The 16,288-nt window shown below is 39.2% G+C and overlaps 1 protein-coding gene across 1 annotated transcript in view; it reads right to left on the minus strand.

The window, feature by feature from the left end:
* Positions 1 to 16,288, minus strand: part of RMND5A (required for meiotic nuclear division 5 homolog A) — a 75,559-nt gene that overhangs the window by 4,723 nt on the left and 54,548 nt on the right. Inside the window, exons 5-8 of the mRNA XM_077134834.1 lie at positions 7,459 to 7,625; positions 6,670 to 6,835; positions 3,692 to 3,794; positions 1,693 to 1,847 (exon numbers count right to left, since the gene is read on the minus strand). Of these exons, the coding sequence (XP_076990949.1) occupies positions 1,693 to 1,847; positions 3,692 to 3,794; positions 6,670 to 6,835; positions 7,459 to 7,625 (591 nt within the window). The remainder of the gene's footprint in view (positions 1 to 1,692; positions 1,848 to 3,691; positions 3,795 to 6,669; positions 6,836 to 7,458; positions 7,626 to 16,288) is intronic.

The following is a 16,288-nucleotide window of genomic DNA, read 5'->3' on the forward strand; positions in this document are numbered from 1 at the left end:
GAGGATAACCTGTGCTTTCCCTTAAAAGAACTGTCAATTAGAGAATAAACTTGGAATATGTCATTGGTAACAGAGACCATCAGGAGTTAGAAATAGGGTAAGATAATGGGTAATTGGAGCTGAAGGGATACAGACTGTGTAACAGGACTAGATACAAAAACTCAAAAATGGACAGCACAATACTACCTAATTGTAATGTAATTATGTTAAAACACTGAATGAAGCTGCATCTGAGCTATAGTTTTTTTTTTAATTTTTTTAAATTTTTTTCTCTCTATTGTCATTTTATTTCTTTTTCTGTTGTCTTGTTATTTCTTTTTCTAAATCGATGCAAATGTACTAAGAAATGATGATCATACATCTATGTGCTAATATTAAGAATTACTGATTGTATATGTAGAATGGAATGATTTCTAAATGTTGTGTTAGTTAATTTTTTTTTAATTAATAAAAAAAAAAAAAAAAACTGTCAAGCTTCGAAGGGTCACAAACAAATACCACCCAAGCCAGACACTAAACTGAAAGGCTCTTCTTCATGGAAAGCAAAGAAAACTGTTTCGTAAACAAAACAAAGGCCAGTTTTCTGAAAATTGCTCTTAGGCCTTCAAAAGCAAATCCAATTTCTCTTCTCCAAAGGTTTAGGCTGTACTGTACCTGCCTCTGAATGTAACTCCAATGTAGTGGCCACACAATCTACTTAAGACAGTGAATGTGACGCTGGCTGCCAAGCCCACACCAAGAGTGGCCTATGTACCTTGTGGCAGACCCCGGAACTAGTCGGGCCACCACTGAGCCCAACATCTTGGCATCCAGTCGCCAATGAGCTGCACCACCTACTCCAGGGACGGCGCCCACGGCTTCTTTACAAGCGGGGCCTCCTCACAGAAAAGGATGTTATAATAACGCATCTGAAGTCAACTCCAATTAAAATTTTTCTAGCTGCCCAAGCTAGAAATAGGCTTTTGAGATTGTTTTTTAAAATGTAAGCTCATTTTAACTCAATTAAAATTTTTCTAGCTGCCCAAGCTAGAAATAGGCTTTTGAGATTGTTTTTTAAAATGTAAGCTCATTATCCATAAAAATTACACATGTAGACACTCTCTGAAATTAGCAATCTGATGCTAGGAATTTATATGTTATGTATGCGTAGGGACATTCACTTTAGCACTGTTTGTAACAGCAAAAGATGGGCAACAAACCAACGCTCAGTGGGGAACTCATTAAGTACGCTGATACAATTCCATATGGCAGATTCCCTAAAACCTTAAAAAAAAAAAAAGAGAGAATTTTGAGCCTATGAAAAGATCTCTAAAATATACCATTGTGAAAAAAGCTACAGGAAGCACAGCGCATAGTATACTACCATTCATGTGAGAAAAGAGAGGACAACGTATCACCTACCCTCAAAATCAAGCAGCAGAATCCCTCTACATAAAAGTTAATGGGCAGGAAAGGCTCTAATCACATTATGGTAAAAAAACAAAAAATACACACATACTCATAAATCTAATCACCAAACCCACAAATTAAAAACACTAACAAAACATCAGACACCATGCCCTATATCAAATGCATAGTTAATTAATCTACTTCTATATCTGGCTATATTAATTTGTCCTCATTATTTCTTATTCTCCCACCAAGTTTGAGAAGAACGTTTTTTTAGTGGCATTTAAGAAGTCAGACACTTACTTGCTACCATTAAACATCTTATTCAGGGCATCTCTTGATATAATATGACCACAGACCAATTTCATGGGTGGGTTGCTATCTGTTGTTTGTTGGCGAAGAATGGGGCAGGCAAATATGGAGTGATACCAGCACTTCTTACCAAGGTCCACCTCAATCTGTTAAAAAAAGTAAGAAAGGTTCTATTTCAGGAAGCCATCCACATGGCAATATGCATTGTATAGCAAAGAACATTTATCAAATTTCCTCATTTCAATGGAACTTGGTACATTCTAACTCAAAGATGGATAGTCCTAGGGATTAAAAGCATTGCTTCATGATTCTAAATTAATCTAAAAAATTACTCATAGCATTACTTTTCTGTCATCTGAGAGTAGAGCTGAGGGCAAGGTAATATTCCAGAAGTTAAGCATACTTGACAATGGGTCAGGATAGACCTGAGAGCAAAACTCACCAGGATCTGTGACTGGTCTGCAGCACACACTCAGTGAGGTGACAGTTCAGTGCAATACTTCCCTTAAAGCAGACTAAGCATGGTTTACTTCTCACAAGTACCCTATGTTTTGCATGTAATGGTTCAGAGAAACCACTTACAAGAGCTTCAAGCAGGATCTTTCCCCATCTGTACACCAGGTCCCATGACACTATAATCAGTTATTTCTCTTTCTAGCAAACAGGACAAACAAATCAACCCTATGAAATCACCTAGTATAGCAATTGGCACCTGACAGAGGCTCCATAAATATCAGCTCTCGTTACATTTTCTTTCCTTCCATATCTAAATGGCCATCATATAAAACTCCATTACCTAGACTAATCTTTAAAAAAAAATTGACAGAGTATAACAGTTTATTATAAACTCAAGAAAAAATGTCCAGGTCATCATCTCCAACTGTTTTATTTGTCTAGTACCTAAGTATCAAAGATGCTGATAGCTTAAAGGGGAACTGGCTGGCACCTGTCTCAGCAAAGAGAGTAGAAGTTCAAGGTCTTTTCACTTCAAATTAGCAGCAGTCAAGCAAGGGTGCTGCTTGTGTTGACCACACTCAGAACTGGGAATGCACCTGCACATTTAACCAAAAAAGACTTCTGAGGAGAAGATACAGCAACCAACCGACAGGGTTACCAGCTGGAAGAACAAGGTTATGGCAGATAAACCTGTGTACAAGTGTGGCAATGAAGAATCAAAGAGCCAAACGTGCATTTTAGCCCTTTGGGGCCTGTGACACGACCTTGATGGGAACGACACGTGAGAGTTTCAGAACTTACTGTCAGAGGCAGGGGAGATGCACGTGCAATGGCCTTTGCCACGGCATCTCATAAACATACTGTGGCAGCCACAATTTACTGAGTGCCTTCTGTGCATCCATATTATTCTAAGACCAACTATGTTAGCTCTAGCTTTCAAAAGCCTCATAAAGAAAAGGACGGCCCCACTTTAGAGATGAACAAGCAACTGCTCAGAACAGTGAGAGCTGCAGAGTGACTGGAGTTGATATTTGAAAGCAACGCCCTGTTCACTGCTGCAGTGAACGTACAGTACTGGTAGCACCTTGAGGATCTCAGGTGGTACAGGGACAACCTTCAGGTCGTCAATTGTGGATTTATTTTAATTGGTATTAGAAAAATATAACCAGGACAAACCCATGATCTCATAAATATGAATGCTTAAGACATAACTAAATCCAATTAAAGTGACTCACCGCTTTTATATTTTAAAAGATGATAGTATGAGTGGTTTGTGGACACTGCATACAACAGTGCTTACCACCCTCCCCACTGCTGATGTCTCTTTCATTAGCTTTTACTGCCGCTGTAACTGATGGTTTGGAGAAAACTTCTTCAGTACCTCCAAAATGCACTAGATCCCCAATACTACTGTTTAATAGAAACAGCAATGGCAGTGTTTCTTTGCTAAAGGTAAGACGGGCATTTTAAACTTTTTATATCCACATTGTTTTAATGGGAAGAAAGTAAACAATAAACAGAAAACTGAACTCACAGGTAATTCATCTTTCTGGTTCCAAACTCCAGTGCACTGCCTCTGTTCAATCACGGCTTTGATATTAATTAAAGCTGGCAGTGCCACACAACCTGCAGAGAAACTGGCAAAGTAGAAGAGGAAATGTTAGTAACAGACCAGGTGTCAGCCTGCTTGGTCCAAGGAGATGTCAGTTCCTTTGGACACCGTGTATCACGGCCCTGGCTGCTGGGCAGCGCAGAGAGCCCTCTGCTTTGCTAAAAGCAGACCGAGCCATTTCCATGAGAAGAAAAAGAACTAAGTTTACTAAATAAACCTTACCAGTATGGGAGAAATACAGTTTAAAAAAAACACAAACATCATTTTATTTTTAATATTAACTAAAACTGTCATTTTCTAGTACAGCGACTTAATTGAAACTTCAATCCTCAATAATTAGAAAAATAAACAGTTCAACACGTTAAAAGGAAAAAGCTTTGGCATCCAGTGCTGAAATGGAGGCTCCATCATAAAGAAAAGAGGTCAAGTGTGAAATGAAGTTGAAAAAGCAAGAATGGGAAGAACTACTATTCTTCAAAGTATGGTGGTTTTCATGTGAAAGAGATGTTCTTGTCTAGATCCTTTTTTCAACAATAAAACAGGGCACTTTTCCTCCTCTCCCCCTTATGAGACCATCTACCAGCACACATAAGTTTATTTTTCATACAAAATATGCTCCAAGGCATACTACAGCAGTGCTACACCCCAAATGTGCTTTGCAGACTGATGCCAGTCCGGACACTATTTTTGGTCCACACAAAAGAAGTACAAAAATCGACAGGAAGAATTTTCTAACAATCTGACATTGGTGCAAAAAAGAAAGTTTATATTTTACAGAACTAATGGACGACCAGATTTAATGGGCCCCGCATATGAGTCATCAGTAACATTCTATCCCCAAACACCTTCCAGCTTGATTTCTCCTAGACCCAGACCCCCACCTGTCCAGGGTGGAAATGTTGGCTGCTTGTCCTCAGCTGAGGAGAGCTCCTCAGGGTTCCCTCTTCTGCCCAGGAAAGCATCATCTAATGACTGCTCTGTGTAGGGACATAAGAGCAAGTCTACTGACCAGGCCTGGGGATCCTGCACAGGCCCAGAGCAGCTCTAGTGCTCTCTGCAGGAGACGACGGGCTGGGGTCTCTGAGGCAACTGCTTCACAGTTCCACTCTTAACCCTAACCAATCCTGCCACTTTCATCCCCTACAGATGCTGATTCTAGTCCTGCCTGTAAATCTCCATTTCAGAATCTGTGTCCTAGAGAACTCCCAGTGCAGGATGGCCTTGCACTATAGCTAACTGCATGAGTCAATCCTGTGGGCTAAGATGGAATGCCCTGTGAACTGCACCAGGGGCTACTCTTCTTTATTACCTTATGCTGTCACTTTGTTATCATTTAATTCACCTTTGTTCCCCACAGTGCCTGGCACATAGCAGGGATTCAAAATCTCTGCTGAGATAAATGAACAGAAGAACCCGAAAACAGCTCTCTTAAATCAGAGGATCAATTTTTTTAGTTTCAAGAACCCTTTAACATGCTTACATATTGAGTATATCCAAAGGCTTTCATTTTTGTGGGTTATCTATTATTTGTTGTATTAGAAATTTTATATTAATTGATTTTAAAATAGTAAACATAGTACATATCATCATAAATAACATTTTCAAGAAAAATAACTATTTTCCAAACAAAAATAAATTTGTGAGATACGTAGCATTGTTTTACAATTTGCAATCTTTTTAACGCCTGGCTTAATAGAAGAATATTGGATTCTTGTATCTTCCTCTATATTAAATCCGTTGCAATGTCATTTTGGTTTAAACACATGAAGAAAATCTAACCTCACACAGATATGTAGGTGGCTACATAGCCTTTTCAGATAACTGTGCATAGTCTTCTTTAATATGACACTGGGATTTAACAAACCATAGTTCTTTAAAGGTTAGCTGCAAAGTGGAAAACAGGAACCTTACCTCTGGACTTTGTGCTACATTAAAATCCACGGTCCATCTCACACTTTGCATAGCTCTTTTACCCACATGTGACTTTCTAACATCACACTGAATGAAGCTACTCTTCCAGATGTTGACACATTTCATTATAAAAGATCAAAAAGCAAATTCATTAATACCTCTATCAATCTCATCAGAATAAGTATTGGAAAGCTGTCAAACTAACAGTTACCGATATAATTTTTCTAAAATTGTTCATTTTAGCTTAAAACCAGGAATTTATCATTGGCAAAAAGTACTGTCAGATGCTTTCTCTGACGTGGCAGGCTCACTTCATTCATTTGAGAAAATACCTGCCAAAAACCTGGGTGTCAGTAACCGCAGTTTGTAAGTGATTCTTTCAAGAAAAGATTGTGCTCCATGAACAAAGCAGCTAGTTCAGCTTATACTTCAACAACACATAAGCCCTATTCCTTAACACAACCATCGTGCTTAGGCTTGAAGCAGAAGCGCTTTATGAAAACTTCCTATTTTGTCATACACAATATTAAAAAGATGTGTATTCAAAGGTTGAGATATAATAAAACTAGCAATTTTTAACATTTTATCAGGAACATTCTTGAGTGAAAGTGGCATTTCTAAAACGCCAAGTGTGTGGTGGTGCTTGTAGAGTTTGGTGCCATTTCCCTAGTCAGTGTGAGGGCTCCAGCAGTTTTACCCACCACTGTTTCTGCACCATCAGTGCAAATGCCAATACAAGGGAAAATGCTCTGAGAGACCACAGGGGTGGTGGCTCGTATTTCAAGAACTACTGCCCTCAAACTACATGTCACTGCTAACTATGGAGACCTCTTAAGGTACCAGCTGTATTCTTCTTGTCATCAAGGTGCACCAGGTGACTCAAAATGACAAAGGTTCTCTCTGCTCCACACATTAAGAACTGAAGAACAAGTGAAGAAGCGTCCAAGGCACTGCACTTTTCAGTAAGGGGCCAGGGCCCATCTCCATACCTGACGCTGAGAGGGGACTCTACAGAGAGCCCCAGGAGGGCACAGGCATCCCGTGTGAAGATGTCACAGATGTCAGCCCACTGGTTTGCATCAAGCAGGTGAACATACGGTGAGTTCTCAATCCCTTGTCTCAGGTATACCAGGCTTCCCATCAAAACCTGAATATCTGAACAGAGCAGCAGTCATTAGAAGTGAATGATCCCACCTGAAACAGAGCTTACTAGCAGGGAGGAGGGTGGAAAAGGCAAGAATACCCCACCTGGGATAGCATCAAATAATTTATTAACAGTGTCTTCTAAAGTGCTGGTTCTTGATTTGGCTTCTCTCCCCACCCAGAATGAAAGTAGCAGCATGGAGAGAGGAAGAAGGGAGAAGCACTCAATACTGAGCTGAATTTTTATTTTTACAGAACAGCAAGGTTACCACTACCCAAAGTAGTGTCAGTGAGGGCGCACCCGGGCCAGCACCCAGCCTTGACACTGACAGTGAGGGTGAGCTGCCCCAGGCCCTCACATACTCACATCCGTCACAGCAACATCAGCAGCACAAGGCAAGTGCATAGCAGCTCTTTTCCGTCTCCTCTCAGTTTAACATGAAAGCCAAATATCCACAATGTCTTTTTCTGACTTTTCACTTTTGTTACAGAGCCATCTAGAGCTTCTTCTGTAAGTGATCATCATCTACATTGCTTTGGCTTATTAGCCAATCATGTCTTAAGGTAAACTGTTAAATTCCAATGGTGGCTATCACTCTGCTCCAAACACTGTAAACAACTGACTCCAGACTCACCTTTTTGATGATTTAGGGCAAATGGCTGAAAATTTTTAGCATATAGTAATGCTTCTCGCTGATTTGTAGTTCCACCCATTAACAAGCTAATAAAATACAGTCTGTGCAGCTTAAACTCCAAAGAGCTGTTCTGGGCTATAAGCATTTCTCGGTTTGATACCGCCCACCTAAGGAAAAAGCAGAGAAGGTAAAAACAAAAGGATTTAAAAGTGAATTAATAGTGAGAGCTGTTAATAACAGTCAGAAACCTCACAGCTTGAGAAAGGTTTGGTTTGCCACCCTGCGGGCATCTGCGGTAGCATCAGGCCCAGAGACCATAAAGAGAGTAGCAGCAACACCAACTGCACCCAGAGGTGCCCTCCAGCCCATGGAAGAAGAAAAAAATATTTATCCATATGACAGCCACATAGTTAGTAAGGTTTTATATCAAGAATGACCGATGTATCACATTTAGAAATGCACAAGTCCACACTTGGAAGCAGGGGTCGGTCAGCAGACTTGTGGCCTGACTCCCCAGATCCAGTACTGCTTTCCCGCTCAAACGGCTGCGTATAGACGAACCAAAGCTTCAGAAGGGAAATGTCTAATCAGGGAGATAATACTTCATAAATACCATAGAACATATTGCACCATGCCAAAAAGATTTGTACACAGTCCAACGAAGGGAAAAACAATATTCACAATTTCGAATGAACCAAATTAGAGCACTTGGACCTCTATGAACATCAACAGGTGGAATAACCAGTCCTGAGCTGGAGTTATCAGGTGAGCACTAAAGCAAAAAAGTGTACCCAAGGGCTATTAATCAATTTTGCAATCATGTAGTAAAGCAGTGTTACTTCTCTAAACACAGGAAGACGTGTATGCTCTTAGTATCACAGTCTTAATTTGACCTTTAATTGGACAAATAATTTCCACTTAGCCTATTCACCATAGACCACTGGAATTTGAATGAGATGTGAATTAAGAACTTCATGTAACTCCACAAACTACAAGAATAAAGTGTTTGCTATTCATAATGACCCTGCTGCCTGGAATGAGATGCCACAGAGCTGCATGGTCTCCCCCACCCTTCCCAACAGGGGCTACACAAACATATCAACATTCTATTCAACCTGCTGGTTCGTCTGTGTATGAGGAGTCAAATCATGAAGCTTCTTCACCCTCAAAGTGCTTTTTTTTTTTTTTTTACATCTGAAATCAAACTATATTTTATTTCACAATTACAAAGGAAAGTCAGTGGGTACTAGATATGGACATTATTCATCTAAAAATACTGTTTAATATAGATCTATGTCACGAGGAAAGACTAAGGCACCCAAATAAATGGGGATATCTGTAATATTTTCTTTAGCAATCCTAAAAATATCCTACAAAAGCTAATGTCCTTTAGTATGGTGTCCCTGCTCTCTGTACAAGTGAAATTAATTAATATTTATGAGTTTATTTTATTGGGACTACATGGGTTTGATGAGTTAGTCTCTGTACTATAAATTACTGAGTAAACCACTTAGTCGTCTTCCTTAAACCAGTTGTCTAGTCTGTTCCACTTGTCTTTTGTTTGGCAGGGGGGTAGAGTTTCCACATGGCTTCTTTTATTGTTTAAGTATAATATAAATTTTACCCATAATTTAAATTTCCTAATTATCTTCCCTCTTTTTTTCCCCCATTATTTATTTTTAATTCATTTTTTTTTACTCAACTGTCAATATTGTAGATAAAAGGAGCATCAGACACAAGGTTTTCACAATCACAGTCACATTGCAGAAACTATATCATTATACATTCATCTTCAAGAAACACGGCTACTGGAACACAGTGCTACAGTTTCAGGGACTTCTCTCTAGCCTCTCTAATACACTTTAAACTAAAACGGGATATCTATATAATGCGTAAGAATAACCTCTCAACTCTGTTTGAAATCCCTCAGCCACTGACACTTTATTTAGTCTCATTTCACTCTTGCCCCTTTTGGTCAAATAGGTTTTCTCGATTCCTTGATGTTAAGTCCCAGTTCATTCTAGGATTTCTGTCCCACACTGGCAGGGAGATTTACACCTCCAGGAGTCATGTCCTATGTAGAGAAGGGGAGGGCAGTGAGTTTGCTTGTCATATCGGCTAAGAGATAGGCCACATCTGAGCAACAAAAGAGGTTCTCTGGGGGTGACTCTTAGGCCTAATTTTAGGTAGGCTTAGTCTAGCCTTTGTGGAGCTAAGTTTCATACGAATAAACCCCAAGACTGAGGGCTTGGCATATTGATTTGGTTGTCTCCCAAAGTGATTTTTAAAATATGAATCCCCCACACCTTGGAGATATTTACTTGGATCCTTGCCGCACCCAGTTTGGGAAACCTCGCTGACACAGTGGGCCCTCTAGCAGCCCTCTTTGGGAATGCCCAGTGCCAGCTGTCAGTAGCCAGATTTCAGCACCTCCAGCCTCTGCTCTGGCAGGCACCTCACTGACTCCCTGTTTCAAGGGTTACATTTAAATTAGGTCACCTACCAAAAGCGTCCTAGTGACTCCCTCGTAAAAGTTTGACAACATTTTCCTACTAACAACTAAGGAGAAGCAGAAAGCTTTTCTTTTTTCTTCTGTGTCTAATCTGAAATATATGGGCAAGAGTTTGTAAAATTAAAGGGAGCTAATCGAGAGTAACTGCAAATTTTAATAAAAGATGAAAGCAAACAGAAAAGGGCTAAGTCCATAAATACACAATTCACAAAAGAAAAAAGCAATTCATCTCATTTTCATGGGAAAATGTTCACAACATAATGTTAAATAGGAAGACAATAGAAAAAGCATGTACAGTGTGATCCCAATTTTTAAGGATGTGTATGGGGAAGTATGATATATAGAAAAATTAACTTTTAGTCACCTGAATTCTTAATAGTAATGTCTCCAGGAAAGCTGGATTTCAAGCATATTCATCAGCTACTGAAGCCTGGACTTGGGACTAATCAGAACTGGGACCCCAAAAGTACACCTGCAGCAGGGGCACAAGACGACCAGGAGGATGAGACTATGAGCAGGGGGTGAACACTGCCCAGCTGCAGGGATCTGTACACTCGCCTGGACTGTTCCACACTTCCCAAATTTTCTGTAATGAGCACATATTACGTCCATACTTTAAAAGCCACCATTTTAAAGTTAATGTAAAAGTAAACAAAATTTCGTAGCTTAAATGAGCAAGAGAGTAATTGCAAATTGTTTTTCATAAAAGTAATTCAAACTCTGAATTATGAATTCAAGCTTTACAAGCTGTAAATATCTGTACTCTATTTTTTAACTTGGAGAAGTGTTTTTTTTAGACAATGTAATTCCTAATTTACTACTTGAATTTATTTTTACACATTTTCAAATTCTATTATAAACAAGGCTACAAAATAATCAGAAAAGAATAGCATTGCTTAGATAGCATCACTTAGGTTCCTCCACGCACCCACCCCCACACACATACACAAAATCTCAGAAAATAGATACCCATTACAAAAAGGGGCTGGGGGAGGGAGGGTAACAAAACCCAAATTCAGAAAATACAAGTTTTCACATGGAGTCTTATTTCTTCTCATTCTATTCTGAAATAAAGCTCTGTCTTCATTTAACCTTTGTGTTCATACTGAATATCATTTTAAAACTAAATACCACAAGGCAAGGGATCAGGATAAGCATTTCCAGACTTCTTTCTCCCTGGCAAAATGTCATTTATAAACCAAGGGTGATGTGCTCTGTTTTACAGCCACCACTCCCACGCTCAACCCCACCCCCAGGACTGTGCCCAGCCACCCACACCTGTATTTTCTGATCCCAATTCCTGGCTGCAGTTCAGCAGACAGGGATGGAATGTCACATGACAATGCACATGGTGATGTATTCTCCTTTTCCTTTTAGGTCCCTTTGACTTGAAGCTTCTTGCTTCCAGAAGCTTTTTTCTGTCTCAATTCATTCTGCATATAAAAGACTTCAATAACCCAGATTAAAAGCCCATAGTGATTCAGCTGGCCACACTAAAGACTGAGAACGTGTTTTTCTGGGGTACATAACTCCAAGCCAACCCATGTGGTAATGGAGGTTTGGGCGTAATGGAACTGTGCACAGAGAAGAATGCCCACTGGTTCAATTGAGAAGACAGAAAGGAGAGAGAGATTATTGTGAGTATAATCAACAGTGCTGAATTGTGAGTGAATGTGATTGAAAGGGAATAGTTTAGACAGATAGAGTTTCCTTCTATGTCAATAGAAGGAAAGCTAGAGGTGAAAACATGGGAATATATAACACAATGAACCTTCTGGTGGACAATGGCTGTGATTAATAGTACAAATATAAGAAAGTTATCTTATAAACTAGAGAAAGTGTATAACACTATTACAAGGAATAAATAATAAAAGGCTATATGAGAGAAAATGTATCTATTGCAAACTCTGGACTATAATTAACAGTAATATCTTAATCTTCTTTCATCAACAGTAACAAAAGTACCACACCAGGGCGGGCCACGGTGGCTCAGCAGGCAAGAACGCTCGCCTGTCATGCCAGAGGACCCCAGTTCGATTCCCGGTGCCTGCCCATGTATTAAAAAAAAAAAAAAAAAAAAGTACCACACCAATGTTAGAGGGTCAATGATGGGGGGAATATGCGGATGGGATATTTTGGGTTTTCTTTTATACTTTTATTTTATAATATTATTATTTTGGAATAATAAAAAATGTTCTAAAATTAGTTGTGTAGACTGCACACCTATGTGATGATACTGGGAGCAACTGATGGTGTACATTGGATAGACTGTACGGTGTGTGAATATTTCTCAATAAAATTGCATTAAAAAAAAAGGAGAGAGAACATGATCTCAAAGTTAAGAGTTTATAAAGATAAGGCAGGCCCAGGTGGAACATGGAGAAAGACAGAGGTTACAGGAACTAAGTATGTCTATGGTTCATTGTTATAATTCTCGAAGAATGCGAAAGAAGAGAGGATGAGTATTTTATTTCTCACCAAGTCCCCTGCCCCTCTACTTTTCTTGTTTGAGAGGAGGGAAGACTGAAATGTAAAACCAGGGGGTCTGTATAGGAGGGATGAAGAAAGCAGAAAGTTGGCCAAGAGGATAGATTAGAAGCATCTGAAATGCGAAGAGGTAAGCGAATTAACAAGCCCACTGAGAATAGAACCAATGTGGAGAGAAGTGTGGGCCAAGAAAAACACCCATACGTATTCAGATAACATAATTTATTAACTGGCGTTACCCTGAGAGTGACATGTTCAGGTGATTTAAAGCTGGTCCTGGTAAAAGATCTGTAACCTCCATGAAATCAGAAGCTGTGTAGAACTATTCCTAACCTAGACATGAACTATTTTTTTTTTTTGCCAAAGTACAAACATGAATTGAATAGTTAAAAATAGGTAGAAAAACAAGTCCCAGACTCAATTACCACATTTTCTACAATTTTTCAATATTTCTCAATCCAAAGAACTCTTGTTACATGTTATTTATTCGAACCTCTCCTATGGCTCTTATCACAATATATTTGGTAGAAGTTCTGGTTTGCTGAAGACAGCAGCCCTGCCTATTCATCTTGCACCCCTTTGGTTTGAATGGAGTATAGTGATAAGAGAACACAGGTTACCAGAGTCAAAGACATTTGGACTTAAATGCTGGCTCTGCAGTACGGATTTAGGCAATCTATTAACCTAAATCTCTAAAACCTGTTTTCTTACTGTAATATGGGTACACATCAAAGGATTGTGAACTGGCACAAATAAACATTCAATAACAAGCTACTTGATGTATGTTAATTGACTGGATGATCAAGTCATATGTTTAGTAAGAAATTATATTTTAAAAGATAAGAGCTACTTGGGCATGCTCATTTAACATTCTGAGCTGCTTTTTTTGAGGCACCAACTACAAAATATGAACTGGAATATGACTGTACGAACGTATTAGTCAATTTGCTTTTTAAAAATTTGAAATGTGACATGCCAACAATTTAAGCCACTGCCTACAAAGTGCTAGAAGGCATAAGACCAGAATTAAGCCAAAAAAACCTAGTTAGCAAAATACTAGGGAGGGGGCTGCCATACTCTGGATAATGGCATTTCTAATAAAAAACTTTTGGTTTTCATTTGTAAAAAACCAACCACCACTATACCACAACCAGCAAGCTAACTGAAGATTAAGTTAAATCATAGCTTTCCTTTGATTTAAAAAAAAAAAACCTACCAAGTTCCCATCACGGGCCATGGGAGCAGAGTGAGCTTTGGAACCACTCCGTTTAAAGTAGAACTGTAAACCAGAAAAAATGGCACCCAATAAGGTCGTCAATGTCCCAGTTATTCTTTTATCACCACTGGTGCATTCTTCTAATAAAGGACTTTAGAGCTGCTTCTACAAAAAGACTCCAAATCAATATTATTACTTTGGCAAGTAAGTTAGCAGCGACTCTCACCTACACAATTTCCCAACACAGACATTAAGCATTCACAATCCTGCGTCCAGCCTCTGGAAAGGCTTGGCAAATTATTGCTCCATATTTACAATTTCCATATTATTCCAAAAATAATAAAAAACAAGATTTGCCTTCATAGTTAGCATAGTCTCCCCCAAGAACTTAGCGAACAGTTAACTTCTGTTCTATTGGTGGTGTCTATTTCTGGTGATACTGAGATGAAAATGCCTCCTCCCAATTCCCACAGCACACTTCACTCCAACATTTCACTGCATTTTCAAAAGCTTCCAAACACCCTCTTTTTCTAGGCTCCTCGAGGGCTATCACCGTGGAACTAAAAGTGGAAGGTCAGGAGAATAAGTGCATTGGTTTATTCCACAGGCGTGGACAGGGTATCTACATACTTGGCTGGACATCACCAGGGACCAAATCAAGTCCTTAAAAAACTGTGAAATGCAGAAACGACACAAACCAAAGGTCAGTCCAAATAAGGTATAACAACCTTTTAATTTTGCTTTAGAGACCGAAAAGGGTAGCTAAATGCCATTTCTTCATTATTTTCTAATGCACTGGAATTACTAACATTTTACTCATCTCAGAGTCAGCAACATTTCTTTGTCCTTCTTACATGCTACTTAAAAAGTCAAGCAAATGATAATACTACATTTTTTAATCCATTTAAAAACACTTTCAACTTTATTTGGGGCTCTCAGCAATACAAGAATTACTAAGAATACCCACAGCTACAGGTGGCAAGTGACCTCTATGTTGGACAGCACAGCTCTGTATGTGAGCGATTTTTTAAAAAAGTACTTAACTATGGCATTCCCCTATTTATCACTAATTTCCTAACACAAATACATTAGTAAATCTATACTAATAACAAGTCAGCATCTAACAAGCCCAAACTGTAGAGTCTATTCTATTAAGTTTTCCCCTCCTGGCTAATTTGGCCCCTTCTTTTACATGATTCATCTCAGGGACAGTTTATTATAGTTTTCCCTTTCTTAAGAAGGTTCTCAATTTCTCCATAATTATAGCTTGACCCTTTTCTTCACAGTGTTCAAGTCCTTGGTGAGGATGTACTCAGATAAGAAAGATGGTCACAGATGTTCTTCCTAATGTCCCAGGACTCACCTTTTGCCAACAATGTAAAATAGACAGCAGAAAACAGTAGTGTTATCATTCCCAACATATTTTCCATGCCTCCTGGCTTTATATTCCATTGCGCTGTCTTCCCCTCTGTATCCTTTCCACTAGGCACTTCTTTTCATTTTCTTATTGGTGTCTTCTCTCCATCAAACTTTCCTTATGGGCAGACCGAGTTAAAAACTATATCCCTCAAGTCTCTTTTCTTTCTTCTCAAAATTAAAAGACACCCTGCCCCTGCCCGCAGAATAACCGAACTGGAAAAAAAATCCAACCTGTTCAAGCCCTGAATCCTTTTCTCCAGTGGTAAATCTACCAGAATCTTGTTTCATTGCTGGGTCTGTGTGGCCATTTAAAATGCCTGAATTGGAAAGAATGCCCACTTACAGGAAGTCACAACCAATAACAAGAAAATATTGTTTCCCTCATTTCCAGTGGTAGTCAAGTCTTCAGGATCAAGCAATTCTGCTTGCCTCCTTTATTTCAAGAACTTTTCCCACTATAAATTGCATTTTATTCATCAATCCTACAACTTCTTTATAGTCTTGATCACAAACATTACCAAGAAACCACACTGGCAGCCTCATCTCACATTCCTGCCTGTGTGTTTTAGATGACACCCTTTTTCTTTTTAATTAGAGAAGCTGTGGGTTACAAAACAATCATGCATAAAATGCAGGATTCCTACATACTATCTGTGTCAGTCTGAAAGGATTATGTACCCCAGAAAAGCCATGTTTTAATCCTGATCCACCTCGTGGGAGCAACCGTTTTTTTAATCCCTATTCAACAATGTAGGTTGGAAACTTGATTAGGTTATCTCCACAGAGAGGTGGCTCACCCAATTGTGGGGTATTAACCTTTCATTAGGGGAACATGTGACTCTACCCATTCCAGGTGGGTCTTGATTAGCTTACTGGAATTCTTTTAAAAGAGGAAGCATTGTGGAGAGAGTCCCTTTTAGAACAACAGAGCAACAGAGCAGTCGTGAGAACACAAGCAGCCAGAGACCTTTGGAGATGAAGAAGGAAAATGCCTCTGGGGTAGCGTCATGAAACAAGAAGGTTCCTGGAGAGAACGCTAGCAGAGCTCGCCATGTTTGCCATATGCCTTTCCAGTTGAGAGAGGAACCCTGAACTTTACTGGCCTTTCTTGAGTGTATGTAACTTCTTGATGGTGCCTTAATTTGGACATTTTTTTAGACTTGCTTTAATTGGGAGATTTTCATAGCCTTAGAATT

This window comes from Tamandua tetradactyla, chromosome 17 (genome assembly GCF_023851605.1).
Source record: "Tamandua tetradactyla isolate mTamTet1 chromosome 17, mTamTet1.pri, whole genome shotgun sequence".
Taxonomy (NCBI): Eukaryota; Metazoa; Chordata; class Mammalia; order Pilosa; family Myrmecophagidae; genus Tamandua; species Tamandua tetradactyla.